General features: G+C 36.5%; 2 protein-coding genes across 2 annotated transcripts; one reads left to right on the forward strand and one right to left on the reverse strand.

The window, feature by feature from the left end:
* Positions 1 to 1,330: 1,330 nt before the first annotated feature.
* LOC125496841 (putative disease resistance protein RGA4) lies at positions 1,331 to 3,931 on the reverse strand. The gene is made up of 3 exons (XM_057393922.1): positions 3,603 to 3,931; positions 2,913 to 3,498; positions 1,331 to 2,605 (listed from the first exon to the last, which is right to left on the reverse strand). The coding sequence occupies exons 1-3, from the start codon at positions 3,929 to 3,931 to the stop codon at positions 1,331 to 1,333; spliced, it is 2,190 nt and encodes a 729-aa protein (XP_057249905.1).
* A 7,950-nt stretch (positions 3,932 to 11,881) lies between these two features.
* LOC104907037 (probable serine/threonine-protein kinase PBL23) lies at positions 11,882 to 16,056 on the forward strand. The gene is made up of 5 exons (XM_010695889.4): positions 11,882 to 12,657; positions 13,963 to 14,144; positions 14,264 to 14,453; positions 14,693 to 15,084; positions 15,297 to 16,056. The coding sequence occupies exons 1-5, from the start codon at positions 12,414 to 12,416 to the stop codon at positions 15,594 to 15,596; spliced, it is 1,308 nt and encodes a 435-aa protein (XP_010694191.2). The 5' UTR covers positions 11,882 to 12,413; the 3' UTR covers positions 15,597 to 16,056.
* The last annotated feature ends 1,322 nt before the right edge of the window (positions 16,057 to 17,378 follow it).

Here is a 17,378-nt window from a genome sequence, read left to right on the forward strand (position 1 = left end):
ATTTTAACTATTGAGAATTTAAAATACACAAAGATCCATACAATTATGCAAGTATTTTTCTTTATTAGATGAATTTATGATTAGTCATTGTACGCCAATAATTTAGGTAAATTTTAAAACTTACGAAATTATGTGTTACATTTTGAAACAGTTTAGTTTGAGATAGTTTTAATCTGTACACTTTAATACTATTTTATTCAGTTTAATTCAATTTAGTTTAAAATAGTTTATATATTTCAGTTAAAAAAGTTTGATTCAGTTCCATTAAAAACGGTTTGAAATAGTTTTCAGTTAAATTCAGTTTATTTTCAATCAGTTCAATTTAAATGGTTTTCCGTGTAGTTAATTTCAGTTTAGTTTGTTTTCAATTCGGTTTAGTTTTAGTTCAGATAATTGCAGTTTACTTTAATCTGATTGATTTATCGGTTTTAAATTTTTCAATTATAGATCAATTCAATTTACTTGATCATCAATTTGCAGTTTAACCATCGATTTTCAACCAAACCGACAGCGTTAAGTTTAACCACATGGAACCTCAATTCAAATTTCATTCCAAGACCAATTAGGCAATTAGTAATAGGTGAAATAATGCACTAAACATTTAATTCATCATCCTCTCTCACTTCTTCCTTGTTAGTTAAAACTCACATGCATTTTCCCTCAACAAGGGTGCATGACAGTTGTAGGCTTCCTTGCTTTTTTCTTGTACTTATTGTTATGGTTTACAAGAGATTCCTTCTGCTGGAAACTAAGAGATTAATGAAAAAACGGTGCAATTTTTTTACTATACATGAACCTATGAAAAATGGTTGTAAAATAAGTAAAATTGTTTCGCTTCTTGTCATTATTAGAGCTTTGTACTTCATTCATACTAAGTTCAGTTAGAAGTCTGAACACCAATATAAACCAGAATATAAAGTCAGAAATCGAAAAGAAAGGAAATCACCTCATTTTTCATGCTTTTGTTTCGAGGATATTTGGTGAAAGCAGAATATTTTCTATAGTTCGATCCTACGTTTTAGAACAAAAAGAAATTTAACTCACTCAAGTCTTTTGAATCCTGAACTCCTTAATTATCAACTGAGCTAAACAACATGGGGAAGCATAACTTTGATCTAGAAATACATTGAATAATACATTTGGTAATTTGTCACTAAACAGTGTTTGTACTCTCGAATACAAAAGGAAGTATGATCATGGTGTATAGACAAAACGTAGAGGAACCTTAAAAAGCCTTAACACTTTGTTTGGATAAGTGGAAACGGAGTAGGGAAGGAAGGGAAAGGGAGGGAACAAATGAGAGGGTGTCTATCCCATTCCCATGGATGCATTATTCATAGAGGTAAACTTCAGGCACGCGAGAGATATGAGGGTAATCTTCTCCTGTATGTCTTGCACATCTTTTACTAAGATGGAGGCAATTCTTAATCTGTAGCTTCTGCAAACAATGAAGCTGGCTAAATCCCTCCGGGAGAGCTACTATATTTATGCAACTGAAAAGAAGAATTCTTCTAAGCGAAGTGAAATGCTGCAACCAATTTGGAAGCGTAGTCAGTCCTGCACAACCTTCAATCCAGAGATATTGAAGAGAACTTGCAGCAGAATGGATGCCATCTGGTAAACGTTCTAGCTTTGGAACACCGGTAATTTCCAAGGTTCGAAGGCTTTGAAGCCCACATAGGTTGTCCCCTTTCTCCAAATCAAGCTCTTGACAATCACGAATGATCAATGTCTCAAGGGCAACAAGGTATTTTTTGCTATCAGGAAGACAAATCAATTTCTGACAATTAACAATGTGAAGCTCTACCAGGGTAGTGTGGAATTGAAAAGAAAATCCATTCCACAAAGTTGTTAATTCTTCACACGAGTATAATTCTAGTCGTCCTAGAGAACTTAAGCCATTAAATTTGGTGCTAGCTAAGCTCACTTGATTCATAGTCACAGACAAATACCTTAGGCTTACCAACTGGTCAATATCTCTGGGTAGCTCTTGTAACTGCTCACACCCTGGAACATACAACGATTGTAGATTCAACAACTTGCATAGTGTACTTGGAAGAAATTTGATGATTGGGTTGTAGGATAGGTCAAGATATCTTAGATGTTCTAACTTCCCAATTGACATCGGTAACTCCTCGAAGCTACTCTGATGCAAATCCAACACACGTAAGCACCTGAAGTTGTGTATAATACTTTCAATAAATGACTTGCTAATATATCCCATTGCATAGCCAAATCTGAAAGTTCGAGCCTTCTTTGCTCTGAGTAGCTCTTTTGGGAAATTCTTATCTGATAAACCTTCACCTCCTTCATATCCCCATACTAAATGTCTGCACATGTCTGAAACATTAAGATGATTACTGGTCACAACAGCTATCTCTTCACCAACAAGGTCAGTTGCTAAATCGTGGAATAAGTCGTGCATTCTACATTCACTTATAGTTTCAGTGAACACAAGAAATGCATCCTGAAGAAGACATCTTGACAATAGGTCTTCACAATACTTGTATCCAATAGATTCTAACTCTTCATTGTCGTTACCTCGTTGCAAGATTCCAAGTGCACTCCACAGGCATGACAAAATTGGAGGATTAAGCTTGCTATCCTTCACAAATAATGAACAATAGGAAAAACATGCTTTTAATTGAGATGGGAGTTTATTGTAGCTCACTCTCAAAGCTTGTTTGATATCATTATGTTGAAGATGTAAGTTCATAAAGTTGTTTGTTTCAGAAATTCGCCTCCATTCTTTCTCGTTCCTTTCACTGCGTAACAGGCTTGCAAGAACCTTAACAACCAGAGGAACCCCGCCACATTTTTCAACAATGCTTTTCCCAATTGTAGCAAGGGTTTGGGTATCTACTTTCTTCACCCTCTCTAAATGCCAGTTGCTTGAATATAGACCAACAAACATCACCAGGAAGATTATCCAAACAATATGGATCAACATTTCCAACTGTTGATGCAACCATATCACTTCTTGTAGTAACCAAAATTACACTTCCTTTTTCACTTACAGCTACCAAATTCTCCAAGTCTCTCCATACTTTGATGTCCTCGATCCACACATCGTCCAGCACAAGGAAATGCTTACGACCATCCAATATCTCACGGAGTTTTTCATGCAACTGTCTCATGTTGAGGTTTGCAGTGGTTTCATTACTTACAGAATTCAAAATTTCTTCTATAGTCTTCTGCAGATCAAATTTTTCAGAGACACATGCCCACAACTTAATATCAAAGTTACTAGCAACCCACTCATCATTAAAAACAAGCTTTGCCAATGCTGTTTTCCCAATCCCACCAAACCCAACTATCGGAAGCACAACCAACCTACTAGCATCTCCAACACTAGTACTACTGGTTAAACGTCTAATTATTTCGGACCTAGCTTCATCTCTACCAATAATTTCTGATTTCTTCACATATGAATATGCATCTAAAGGATTCCTCTCAATGTTGTATACTTCAATTGGATCATGACCATCAATCCAAGATCTCGTCTATTAGCAGCAATGTCATCAAATCTTTGAACAAGGTCTCTAATCTTATCACTCCAATAAAAATTACTCAGAATTGGATTCGAGGATGAAAGATAGTACCTGATTTGTCGAAGCAGATGGCTTTTGTTGATTCTCTTTCGTAACAGATCAGTGTGAACTTCATCCAAGAGGTCATCTATATCATACACAACATTTTTGAGATCTTTCAGCCAAATCTTGACAGCCTCACTATCATATTGCTTACTTTCTGCATCTTGCAGAACAGCGCGAATAGCAATCAGCTTGTTCTCAATCTTTTTGAGGTCGTTTCGGACACCTTGAGCTGCTAAAATGCCTTGTGTAGCATAACTGCAGGTAAGATCACCAGCAAAAGTAGCAATGTGCGCAAGTGTTGTTTTTGTGACAGCCCACAGTAATGCTTCAGACATTCTAATGATTATTGATCACTTCAGAGGGAAGGATTTAGAAGGGGCAGAGGATGTAAAAGTGGTGCAGAAATTACTTAAATCATGATTTGTGGATTTTTGACAATTATTGAAGAGATGGGTTATTGAAGATAAGTATGGAAACTGCAAAAGTCTGTAACTTTCACAGTTGCAAGTGTGAGAAGAAACAGAATTAGCTTTGTTTTCACATTATGAATAAAACCAATATAAGCAGTGATGTCATTGGGTGACAAATTAACGGCTATGGTGTAATACTACAATATCACTATTTGGATCTAAGAAATATCACCAGGCAGCCATAGTTGACCAAATCAACTGTTTGTAAAGGTTGATTGATCAAGGAACCCAATAAAAATAGGCACAAATAGATTAAGGAGTAATATTAATGTGTTGAGAAACAGTGAATTAGAAAATTTCACTGTTCAAGCATAGTGAATGTCATTACTGCATGTTAGGAAAATTTTCTTCCGCGCAGAAATTGTTGAAAATGTAATGTTAAAAACAGTATACTTTTGCCTATAAATACCGATGTAAGAAATCAGTTCTTCACATCAATGCAATACAATACTCTCTGATATATTTGCATAACTTCTCTCTCTATTTCTCACAACACGTTATCAGCACGAGTGTTCTACCGGAAATTTTTTTTAAGGTATCTTTAAAATTTTTACATCCATTTTTTTAAGTTTAAATTTTTTTCTCCAAGCCCAACCCTTTTACTACCCGAACATGGACCAACAAAGTAACGGGATTAACATTGTTTTACACAATGTCTCTGTCTCGGGTATTTATTTTTGGATAGAGCGAAACAATGTGCCATTCACTACCAACCCAGCGAGGGGAACTGTAATACACCCCGACCCAGTAACCGTAACAACGGTACAAATACTCATACCAGAGAAAACCCACAAACCCCTGTTCCCAACACCAATAATAACCCTCCTATACAACCAGCTGAAAATCAACCTCCGCCCAGTAATAAAAGAGATAGAGATGAACAGGAAGAAACTAGTAGTAAACGTCACCATACTACTAACGCAGAAAACAAATAATTTTAACGCCACCTTCATGGAGGGCAAGGACATTTTATTTACGTTATTTTATTTTATCTGCTCTTAAACCGCCTATATGGACAGGTTAATTTTTTTTATTGCCCTATATGGACGGCCTAGTGAAATGATAGCATTATTATGTCTTATATGTGCAATAATGTCGTATGTATGCAGGGAACAAGCATTCAGAACATTATTATATATTATTGTCTCTAATCTTCTACTTTTTTTGCATTTATAGTTACATATATTATATTACCAATTTACTAGCATGCTCTAATATATTTGTCAATATTAGAATTTTATTGCGTTGTATATTTTTTAACTGTATATGAACTGCACAGTTAGGGATAACCCTCTATAAAAGCGGATTACCATCCCCATTTTCACCACATATCCCTTATCTTCTTCCGATTTTTTTTCTCTAAACCCACAAATTTTTTTCCTTCTTCCTCAACCTTCCGGCCACCATGTTTAACGCCGACGACAACCGTCCTCCACCCTCATCTTCCTCTTTTGAAGAGGATTTTAGGAAAATAAAACTCTACTTATTTCTTATAGCCGGTTTCTTTTTCCTCCTCATGGCATTAATGATATATCTCCTAATACATAAATAGGAGACAAAAAAAAAATTTCCCCCGGAAGAATGGCGAAAAATGCACATGAATATCAATTTTTTTTGTCTTTAAGTGCATTTTAGGAAGTTTTTTTTGTTTATTCACTTGTTGTATTTTGTTTCTATTTTTGGTATTTTCTTGTTTTTTTTTGCTTAGCTTCATTATTGTTGTACGCTATTTTTAGTTTTTTTTGTTTGTATTTATCTATAATAATAATGATATAAATCAGGGGGAGATAATATATATATGTGATTTATCATCATTACTAATTTCAAATATTTACCTATTTGTAGTCAAAAGAATGGGAGATCTAGTGAAAAGACAATTTAACATACTAGATCTATCTGGGCAAAAGTTTTTAGAATGGACGGTGGACGCCCAAATGAATTTAAAGGCCCAAGGACTGGAACATACAATTAAAGATGTGACAACCCAACAAGGGGATGCAACTACAACAGCCGCATCAGTTAAAATTGCGACTGTACAAGAAAAGGCAAAAGCCTTAGTCCTCCTAAGACATCATTTACATGAAAGTTTAAAAAGTGAATATCTACTTGTGGATGATCCAAAAGAACTATGGGATAGCCTAAATGAAAGATATGGGCATCACAAAAATGTGCTTCTCCCAAAGGCACATTATGACTGGACCAATCTGAGGTTCCAGGATTTTAAAACGGTCAGTGATTACAATTCAACATTGTTTAGAATTGTATCATTGTTAAGATATTGTGATCATCCCATCACAGAAGAGCAAATGATAAACAAAACGCTCTCCACTTTCCACGCCTCTAATATCATATTGGCAGAACAATACAGGTTCAGAGCTTTCAAAAAGTACTCTGAGCTAATCTCAGTACTACTTGTGGCTGAACAAAATAATGATCTTTTGCTGAAAAATCATAATCTTAGACCTACGGGGTCTTCAGCCACTCATGAGATAAATGCTATAGAAAGCTCTAATCCACCAGAAGCAAATGCTATACATAGTGGTGGACGCGGTAATTACAACGGTCGTGGGAGAGGACGTGGTAATTACCGTGGCCGAGGGCGTGGACGTGGAAGAGGCCGATTTTCCCCAAGAAATAATAATTTTAAACATTCTGATAAAAATTGGGGACAATCATCTGGAAATCAGAGGCAGACGTCCTATAAAGGAAATGATACTTGCCATAGATGTGGCATGACGGGCACTGGGGCCGCACATGTCGTACTGCCAAACATTTGGTAGATCTATATCAAGCTTCAATAAAAAACAAAGGAAAAAATGCTGAAGCAAACTTTGTTAATGAAGCCACTACATCCATGCCCAGCCTTGATGTTTCAGATTTTTTTATGGATGATGCTGAAGTTGAAAATAAGTTTGTTTAGATCACAATCGATTAATGTGCTTAGTTTATTTCAACTGCTTCAATATCCACTTTCATGTATTTGTTCCTTTATTATTAATAAAAATACGTATTTTTCTTATACTAATCATCGTATTTATTATTTATGAAGATATGAATTCATCAGAAGTTGGAACTAAAGAACAATGTCTCCTGGACAGTGGGACAACACACACCATATTGAAAAATAAAGAGTATTTTTCAAAACTTACAATATTCCAAGCAAATGTTAGTACAATTTCTGGGACAGCCAAGCTAATTGAAGGCTCTGGAAAAGCTTGCATTATATTTCCAAATGGGACAAAATTGATAATTAATGACGCATTATATTCGAGTAAATCTCGAAGGAACCTCATAAGTTTCAAAGATGTACGTCAGAATGGTTACCATTTGGAAACAATGACGGTGAACAAAGAGGAATTCATATGCCTAACGGCAGAGAAAAACGGCAAGAAATACATCTATGAAAAATTGCCAGCAATTTCCTCGGGACTATATCGCATAGATATACGTCCGATTGAAATTAATATGATATCTAACCAGAAGTTAGATAATAGAAATCATTTACTCTATGGCATGACCGATTAGGCCATCCTGGCACAGGAATGATGCATAGAATCATTGAAAACTCAAATGGACACTCTATAAAGAATGTCAAAATTCCTCGGTCAAATGAATTAACATGCTCTGCATGCTCACTTGGCAAATTGATAATCAGCCATCTATAAATAAGATTGCCACTGAATCTCCAATGTTTTTAGAAAGAATTCAAGGAGATATTTGTGGGCCTATTCATCCTGCATGTGGACCATTTCGTTATTTCATGGTATTAATTGATGCCTCTACTCGATGGTCACATGTGAGCCTTCTGTCAAGCAGAAATGTTGCATTTGCAAAACTTTTGGCTCAAATAATTCGATTAAGAACTCAATTCCCAGATCATACAATAAAGAAAATAAGATTAGACAATGCTGGGGAATTTACATCCCAAACATTTAATGACTATTGCATGTCTATTGGGATTATTGTTGAGCACCCTGTACCTCATGTACATACACAAAATGGTCTTGCTGAATCATTAATCAAAAGACTACAATTAATTGCAAGACCATTAATAATGAGGTCAAAATTGCCATCTACTACTTGGGGTCATGCTATATTACATGCGGCAACATTGATAAGATTAAGGCCGACAGCCTATCACAAATTCTCACCATTACAATTAGTATCTGGTCGAGAACCGAATATCTCACATTTGAGAATTTTTGGGTGCGCTGTACATGTACCTATTGCTCCGCCCAACGTACTAAAATGGGTCCACAAAGAAGGATGGGAATATATGTTGGATTTGAATCTCCATCAATTATCAAATATTTAGAGCCAACAACTGGTGATCTATTTACGGCTCGATTTGCCGACTGTCATTTTAATGAGTCGGTATTCCCATCCTTAGGGGGAGAGAAAGTGGACCCACAAAATATAAAATCGGAAATTACATGGAACGCATCGCAAATGTCGTTTCTGGACCCGAGAACAAATTCATGTGAACAAGAAGTCAAGAAAATTGTTCATCTGCAAAGTATTGCAAACCAATTGCCAGATGCATTCACAGATTCTAAGAAAGTGACAAAGTCACATGTACCTGCTGCGAATGCTCCGGAACGGATTGAAATTCCTAATGACAATAAGGCAATTGAAAATGAGTCAATAGCACGTCGAAAACGTGGCAGACCACCCGGTTCTAAAGATTTAAAACCGAGAAAAATGAAAAGGCAAGGGGAGACAACGAACGAAATTAATATAAATCTCCCAACAGAGCATGATGAAAACAAAAATGAAGAGAAACGTGTTCCAGAAGAAAAGGAACATGAAAGCTAGACAACAATGAAACTTCAATTAATTATGTTTCTACAAAGAGACAATGGAATCGAAAAGATGTTGTCTTGAATGAAATTTTTGCTTACTCGATAGCGGTTGAAATGACATACGATGAAAATGATGTAGAGCCAAATACAGTTGATGAATGTCGCCGTAGAAAAGATTGGCCAAAATGGAAAGAGGCAATTCAAGCAGAATTGAGATCACTTGAAAAACGTGAAGTATTCGGTCAAATAACCCAAATACCAAAAGGTGTAAAACCAGTTGGGTACAAATGGGTATTCGTGAGAAAACGAAATGAGAAAAATGAGGTTACTAGATATAAGGCAAGATTAGTAGCCCAAGGCTTTCGCAAATGCCAGGGATTGATTATGATGAGACATATTCTCCAGTAGTCGATGCAACTACACTAAGATTTCTGGTAAGTTTATCAGTTTCGAAAGGATTGCAAATGAGATTGATGGATGTAGTGACCGCATATTTGTATGGCTCACTTGACACAGATATTTATATGAAAGTTCCTGAAGGACTAAAACTACCAGAAAATTGCATGCCCAAAGAGATGTTCTCAATAAAATTGAGAAAATCACTCTATGGGTTAAAACAATCTGGAAGAATGTGGTATAATCGTCTTAGTGAATACCTATTGAAAGAAGGATTCAAAAATAATCAAATCAGTCCCTGTGTTTTCATTAAGCGATCTAAATCAGGATTCGCGATCATTGCTGTATATGTCGATGATTTGAACATTATCGGAACTCCTAGAGAACTTGAAGCACTGCAAAGTACTTGATGAAAGAATTTGAGATGAAAGATCTCGGGAAGACAAAATTTTGCCTTGGCCTACAAATGGAACATCTAAGAAATGAGGTTTTTGTCCATCAATCAAACTATACAGAAAAAATCCTGAAACGTTTTTTCATGGACAAAGCCCACCCAATAAGTTCTCCAATGGTAGTGCGTTCCCTGAATGAGAAAGATGATCCATTCAGACCACGAGAAGAGAACGAGGAGATTCTTGGTCCTGAAGTACCATATCTAAGTGCAATTGGGCTTTAATGTACTTGGCTAACAATACTCGACCTGACATAGCTTTTTCAGTAAACTTGTTAGCTAGATACAGCAATGCACCAACCAAGAGACATTGGAATGGAGTCAGACACTTATTACGTTATCTTCGAGGAACACAAGATCTCGGATTATTCTATCAGTCAAGACCCAATGCGTCACTCATTGGATATGCAGATGCTGGCTACCTCTCAGACCCACAAAAGGCTAAGTCTCAATCCGGATATGTATTCACTTATGGAGGTACTGCAATATCTTGGAAATCTACAAAGCAGACTTTGACGGCCACATCATCAAATCATGCGGAATTAATTGCTCTTTATGAAGCTGGAAGGGAATGTGTATGGCTAAGGTCAATGATCAAGAATATCCAAGAAGAATGCGGGATGGAAACAATAACAACAAATCCAACTATCATCTACGAAGACAATACTGCATGCATCACCCAAGTAAGCGAAGGGTACATCAAAGGAGACAGAACTAAACATTTATCACCAAAGCTCTTCTTCACTCATGACCTCCAAAAGGAAGGGACGATCAACATTCGACAAATCCAATCATGTGAGAATCTTGCAGATTTATTCACCAAATCCCTTCCGGCGAAGAAATTTGAAGAATTAGTCCGAAAATTGGAATGCGTCATCTTCATGATATATGCTAGATTCAGGGGGAGTATTATATGCGCTGCACTCTTTTTCCCTTCGATCAGGTTTTTATCCCACTGGGTTTTTCCTGACAAGGTTTTTAATGAGGCAGTTGATTTTAAGCATAAAAGATACATAATAGTTATACTCTTTCCCTAGTTATGGATTTCCCACAGGATTTTTCCTAACAAGATTCTTAATAAATAACGTCTATTATGAATTATAAATAGACATTCAAGGGGGAGTGTTGAGAAACAGTGAATTAGAAAATTTCACTGTTCAAGCATAGTGAATGTCATTACTGCATGTTAGGAAAATTTTCTTCCGCGCAGAAATTGTTGAAAATGTAATGTATAAAAACAGTATACTTTTGCCTATAAATACCGATGTAAGAAATCAGTTCTTCACATCAATGCAATACAATACTCTCTGATATATTTGCATAACTTCTCTCTCTATTTCTCACAACATAATGTACTTATTATGCCCAATTTTTAAGCATTTATATTATTTTCATAATAAATGACACCTAATAAGGTCACTGTATTTGACAAAAATGTACATTGTCATCTTTTTCAAAGTTTCCATAAAACCTCTATTATGTTAGAAGTGTCTCAATCATGCCTATATAGGTATCTCTAAATTAATAGGTTTTGTTAGTGAAATGTGTTCTTTGTGTTCTAAACTTATGGTTTGTGTCTCAATCAGCCAAATTTCTTGTAATAAAGCAGAGAAAATTAAGGTAAACATAATTTTTTCACTTTATATCAACAAGTTCAAAACTAAATCAGTTTTTAATTTAACATGAAATTAAAAGGCATAAAACACCAATCTAGCACAAATTTTTGACAAAAATATAAGGATATGGTCATAACCTCATAGGGACATCATCAAGACACTTCTAATACGACAGACGCACCGTTGAGATTAGAAAAAAAAACATTGGCAATGTAAAAGAAATTCGAAGAAAAAATAATATATAGATGTTGCTTATTTTCTACTTTTTATACTTCCCCTGAAATTAGTGGAATTACACATTACCAAACTGAAAAAATATTTCTCTTTGTATGTTATTTTTCTATTGGTATGAAATGAATTCTCAAATATATGAGTTTTAGATCACCCTTCTAACTAACATGATATTTTCAGATTTTTCACCCATTCAATACTCTAGCTATTAGGACTTAGGAGTAGTAAATAGTAATAGCAGGAATACAAGAAAATGGCTAAAAATAGATTCCAGAAAGGAAAAAGAAAAAAAAAATCAATCTTTGATATTCCTACTAATGTGCTTGTGATAATCTTTAACATCTGTATTAATACTATAATCTAAACCATTCTTCTAAAAATCCGTTAAAACAGTAAGGATTAATAAAAATTACCTAAGAGAAAATTTAGGCCTCTCATAATCCAATTCTGAGAAGTTTGCAAAAACATTGGAATTACATTTTCCAAAATGCTTCATTGTATGATTTGGCCAAGTTGGGAAAATTTTGGGAAGGGGCAGAAAGGGGAAGAGAGAAAGAAGAGGAACTAATTGAAAAACAAAAATATTGGGATAAAACTTCTCTCTTCCCTGGAAAAAAAAAACCCAGAAAAACCAACATTTTAATTCTTCCATTCCCTTAACCTTCCCCTCCAAAGACCTTCTCGAGGTTCTCGACCACCTCGCGGTTGCTCTATTAACACCATTGCATCTTTTTATAACACTGGTGCCTCGGAAAAAAAAATAATAAATTTTCATTACCATACAATACAATACAATATAATACGTGTTTTGTCATTGTCGACTTTGGAGGTAAGACAAGGGGAGGGCAATAATGAGTTGCTTTCCATGTTGTGGAACATTTGCAGAAACAAATAATAAAGAGATCCCTTATGAAGAGCAGCAAAATCAAAAGGAAGGAACAGCCGATAGATCTGCTAGAAAGACACCAGATTCTAGTAGGAGGACATCGTCTAGGTCATATAGAGCCTCATTAAGGGCCTCTTTAAGAGCTAGCATCAAGGAACTCTTACAGGTCAAATCAAAATTCTCTTTTGCAAACATCTCTTTCAAAACAGGTGATACATAGCTTCTTCTTCTTTTTCTTTTAAGAATTACACTAATTATTTATATTAAATGTTCGTATGTGCAAGAAAGAAAAAACGAATAAAAAAGTAAGAAGATTGGAAAATACAACCCTTAAAACGTAAATATTACAACGTATGATGTTGGAAGATTAGTTGAGTAGTTAAGAGATAAAGAAGATTATAATGAATGGAACTTAGGATATTCATAAAGTTATTATTAATCGTGAATAATCAAAGACATTAATGGTTATAAAAAAGAAACTGATGGGTAAATGTTGGATGACGAATGTGTTCCAATTAGTTTTCTTGCAATATATCAATTTTGATATTCTTTTTGTGAAAGATTGTATATAATGTACCATACCTCATCTTCAACAATCTAAATTATAACAAGCCATGAAAGCATTTAAATGATAAATAAGAAACCTAAAGCAACCCCATATTTGAATATTCAATGGCTGGAGGACAACGCTCATCCCAAACTCGAATAGAGCAGTCGATGGTTGGCGATGAGCCACTACCTGCTTCTCGAAACAAACGAGAGGCGAACCAACTGAAAAGTATAAGAGCCATCAAATGCTGTATTGTTAATTTGTCTACCATTGCAAGTTATTACATTCAACAACCACCACCTTCACAGTACATTGGACAGCTAATTGAAACCTGAATGCTATCGGCTATCGCCTTCACTTTGCAATTTTCACCCCTCATTTCGACCCCATAACTTCCAAAAAGTGTTGCTTCGACATCAAGCTTAAAAAACACCTTCTGTACAAGGATGCCAATATGAGGTATGCTGCCTCCTTGTAGAGCTAGCTGCTGACATATCAGGCTCTTGTGGAGCCCAAAACTTTGCAGGAGGCTAGCACATGCTCATGTGAGCTCAAAATAAGCAGCAAGCAAATTGGAAGAGCTCCATACATTAGCACATGAGCAAATGAGTAAAAACATAGCCTAAGGTGTATCTATCCATCAGATGGAGGCTGTCCTTGTTACATAATTTACAAGTACTAAGTAAATATATATATATATACGTACAACGTACCAAGCTAAGCTTAGCCTAGTAGTAAGAACTGTATCTTCCAACCTTGAGGTTAGGGGGTTCAATGGGCACTTTGAAAGAGGAGATCCCCTTACCTCCCCACCCATCCACCCCCGACCCCCCCCCCCCCACAAACAAAGTGTCCACCCGCCAACCAAGGCCAGGTCAACCTACAAGAGGTTCTTACCTACCTTTATAAAAAATTAAATATGTATAATGCACTGAAAGAACCTCTATATTCCCTCTTGATTCAGATAGCAGCAAGCACAGATACATTCATGATGAAATATCTAAATATGGGAAGGGGAACATTACTGCCAAGATCTTTACCTACCGTGAGCTATGTGATGCAACTAAAAACTTTATGCCTGAGAATTTGCTCGGTGAAGGTGGTTTCGGTAGGGTACACAAGGGATACTTGGACACCTTACAGCAGGTAATCCCCTAACCTCCTCTTTCTTTCATTATTCTTTTCCTTCCTCTAGCTCTTTGCACATCATGATCAGCAAAAAAATGCAAAGAACAGTAAATAGATGCGTATCGTGTTTGATTCAGGTTGTCGCAGTAAAGCAGCTAGATAGGAATGGATTCCAAGGAAACAGAGAATTCCTTGTGGAAGTTTTGATGTTGAGCCTTCTACACAATCCTAACCTTGTGAATTTGGTAGGATACTGTGCTGAAGGTCCTCAAAGGCTTTTGGTATATGAGTTCATGGCCAAAGGATCCCTTGAAGATCATCTTCTTGGTAATTTCCAAACACTGAAATTTTATGTTACCGCCTACATTACTCGGAACCAAGTACTCTGTGTTGGACACGGATATGTGTCCAGGTGTGCAACTTGCCTACATAATGGAAAAAAATACATGATTTTTGCACGTCAAACTTGACATGAAAGCATTTGAGTAACATACGAGGCCATTTTTCCCTGTTTTACCTTCCAAAATGTATTCTGTTTGTCATCGCTCTATTTTCTTCTTCTCCAGATTTAAAACCAGGTAAGAAGCCACTAAATTGGCAAACCAGAATGAAGATAGCAGCGGGGGCAGCGAGAGGTTTGGAGTACCTCCATGAGATTGCCAACCCACCAGTGATTTACAGGGACTTCAAAGCATCAAATATACTATTAGACGAGAACTTCAACCCAAAGCTCTCAGATTTCGGCCTAGCAAAGTTGGGTCCAACAGGGGATGAAACCCACGTGAGTACGAGGGTGATGGGGACATATGGTTATTGCGCACCAGAGTATGCATCCACAGGCCAACTAACGACAAAGTCCGATGTATACAGCTTTGGAGTTGTGTTCCTAGAAATCATAACTGGAAGGCGAGTCATAGACACCAACAAACCAAATGAAGAGCAGAATCTAGTACTTTGGGTAATGTCCTATAACCACCATTAACAACTCTGGTACATCAACTATAAAGATTGGATATATATAAGTGCTTCAAGCCGTTCCAGGTCCCGTTGCTACTAAGTTTGCCATATAGGAAAACTTTTCTTACAATAGCTCTCGAACTTTAGGCTAATTACTTGTTTTTCAGCTAGCTGTGCCAAACAAAGCCATAATTTACAACTGTGTGATTGCAGGCACAACCGCTATTCAAAGACAAGAGTAAGTTCCACCTAATGGCTGATCCTTTACTTGAGGGTAACTACCCCATGAAGAATCTCTACCAAGCACTAGGAATTGCAGCAATGTGCTTGCAAGAAGAAGCTGACACGCGCCCCTATATCAGTGACGTGGTTATTGCCCTTGAATACTTATCTTCAGATAAAACTGCCAAGTTGGAGGAAGGAGAAGACGATGAAGATGATGATGAGGCATCAGACAGAAGAGATACTGACGAACCAGGCAATGAAGCGGTGGGGGAAGAAAAAGAAAGCTGACAATATGAGATGTCAGGCGCTAGATGTTTAAGACTACGCTACACTTGTACATCAACTTACTGATTGCAAGTGTTGTAATTCCATATTTTGGATGTCAAAAAGATTTAGGCCAAACTTCTTGGTTCTCCAAAATTGTAATGAGTCCTTATACTCAGAAAAATAAGGCTATTTACCTAATCATTCTTCCACTGAACAGAGAGGTACATGACATTCTTACCTCTATAGTGATGAACCAGTAAAGCTAGTACGGGTAAGAATATCAATATACCTCTTTGTTTTGGTGAAGAACAATTAGATTAATAGCCTTTCAGTAAACAGAAAGAGTGAGCCAGAGCGGAATTCCATCAGTGCCTGTGCTTGTAGTGAGCTTCAAATCCGACTAGCCCTCAAGGCTAAACTGGGTGAGACCATTGTACAAAGTTATTAAATGTGCTTGAAAAGTGAACACCCCTTTTTTCAATCGAAGAACTCAGTCTTTAACTTTGTTTATTTCAGGTCATTAACCATATAATCCGGTGCAACATAATTCACTATATAATTCGCTTTTCAGTTTGCGATTCGCCCAAAATGGGCCAAAAATAATCGAAAACCGACCATAATTTGCTTTTTCGAATCGCGGTTCGCGGGGAAATTAGGGAATTATGTTACACTGTTTCAATCAATATGTAAAGCATAAAAGTAAAAGAGAGGTGGGGAAGAGAGAACAACATTTCACCAGGTCTGATGCCTTGTATTTGAAAATGAAGGAAGATTATCATAGATACAAGCCAAACGTCACTTACAGTAACAATCTACACTAACAGAAATCAGTTCTAAATCTCAGTAAACAGTTCAACTCTATTCTGCTACCAGTTTTGCCTGTGCTCGGCTCCCTTACCATAGCACAAGCTTGACCAAATTTATCATCATTAATTCTGGAGACTGATTAACAAAATACTCTTAAAAGGAGAGAATTACCGAAACATAAAGTATAAAAATGAATTGGGTCTAAAGTAACAGAAATAATCAAATTTGGGGGTTGCCACAATGCCACCAATGATACAGACGACATCCGCTAGAAAAATAAAGTTGAAGGGTAAGGTTTGAGAGAGGGGAAGAGGCGGGGGAAAAAGGAGCAGTGGGTATGCCTTTTTTGCCATATTAATAGCTATGGAACACGGATTCTCCAGAAAAATTGAGCTCGTCAAAAACAGTAGAATTTTAACTTATCCATGTAAAGGGCATATTAACAAGAAAAATAAAAAAAAGCACAACAGACACTGATAATCTGTCCCAGACAATTGAGGTTGGGGTGGTGAAGTGGTGGCATTGCTTCCCACCTCATTTCCCTGAGGTCTAGGGATCCAATCTCATGTGACTCATTTGAGGATTTCCCCTTATCCCCCCCTCAAGTGAGACCCCTTCCTCTCACCTTAAAAAAAAAAATCTGTCACAAACAACAGAAAGACTGTACAATTGAATGACTTGAATCAACCAATAATTCAATGATGCACAGTATGTAATTTCTAGGATTCAGTGATCTTCCCAATTTTAAAAAGGCATAATGCAAGGACCTGAAGACATATACTGTATGTTCTTTGGGTGTGTGTTTAGGAGATGTATGCAGGAGGTTACGATGTGGCTTGGCTTCAGATGGGGCAATAAGAACCTGAGTCAATCTTGTAGATGGATGAGAGCAAGACAAACTGGCATCAGTTCAGAAGACAGGTGGGGATAGCTGCGTGTGTTTATAGGATTTGGATGAATAGAAATCAAGCTTTTGGGGAGATACTGTGGATACTA

Source organism: Beta vulgaris, chromosome 4 (assembly GCF_026745355.1).
Source record: "Beta vulgaris subsp. vulgaris cultivar EL10 chromosome 4, EL10.2, whole genome shotgun sequence".
NCBI classification, from domain to species: Eukaryota; Viridiplantae; Streptophyta; class Magnoliopsida; order Caryophyllales; family Amaranthaceae; genus Beta; species Beta vulgaris.

Excerpts from the sequence above, each read along its gene's own strand:
- LOC125496841 (XM_057393922.1), bottom strand. The coding sequence starts at position 3,931 with ATGTCTGAAGCATTACTGTGGGCTGTCACAAAAACAACACTTGCGCAC. Across the intron at positions 3,499-3,602 it reads CATCTGCTTCGACAAATCAG|ATCTTGGATTGATGGTCATG; the intron begins GTACTATCTTTC and ends CTAATAGACGAG. Across the intron at positions 2,606-2,912 it reads TGGATAATCTTCCTGGTGAT|GATAGCAAGCTTAATCCTCC; the intron begins GTTTGTTGGTCT and ends TTATTTGTGAAG.
- LOC104907037 (XM_010695889.4), top strand. The coding sequence starts at position 12,414 with ATGAGTTGCTTTCCATGTTGTGGAACATTTGCAGAAACAAATAATAAA. Across the intron at positions 14,145-14,263 it reads ACTTGGACACCTTACAGCAG|GTTGTCGCAGTAAAGCAGCT; the intron begins GTAATCCCCTAA and ends TGTTTGATTCAG. Across the intron at positions 15,085-15,296 it reads AGCAGAATCTAGTACTTTGG|GCACAACCGCTATTCAAAGA; the intron begins GTAATGTCCTAT and ends GTGTGATTGCAG.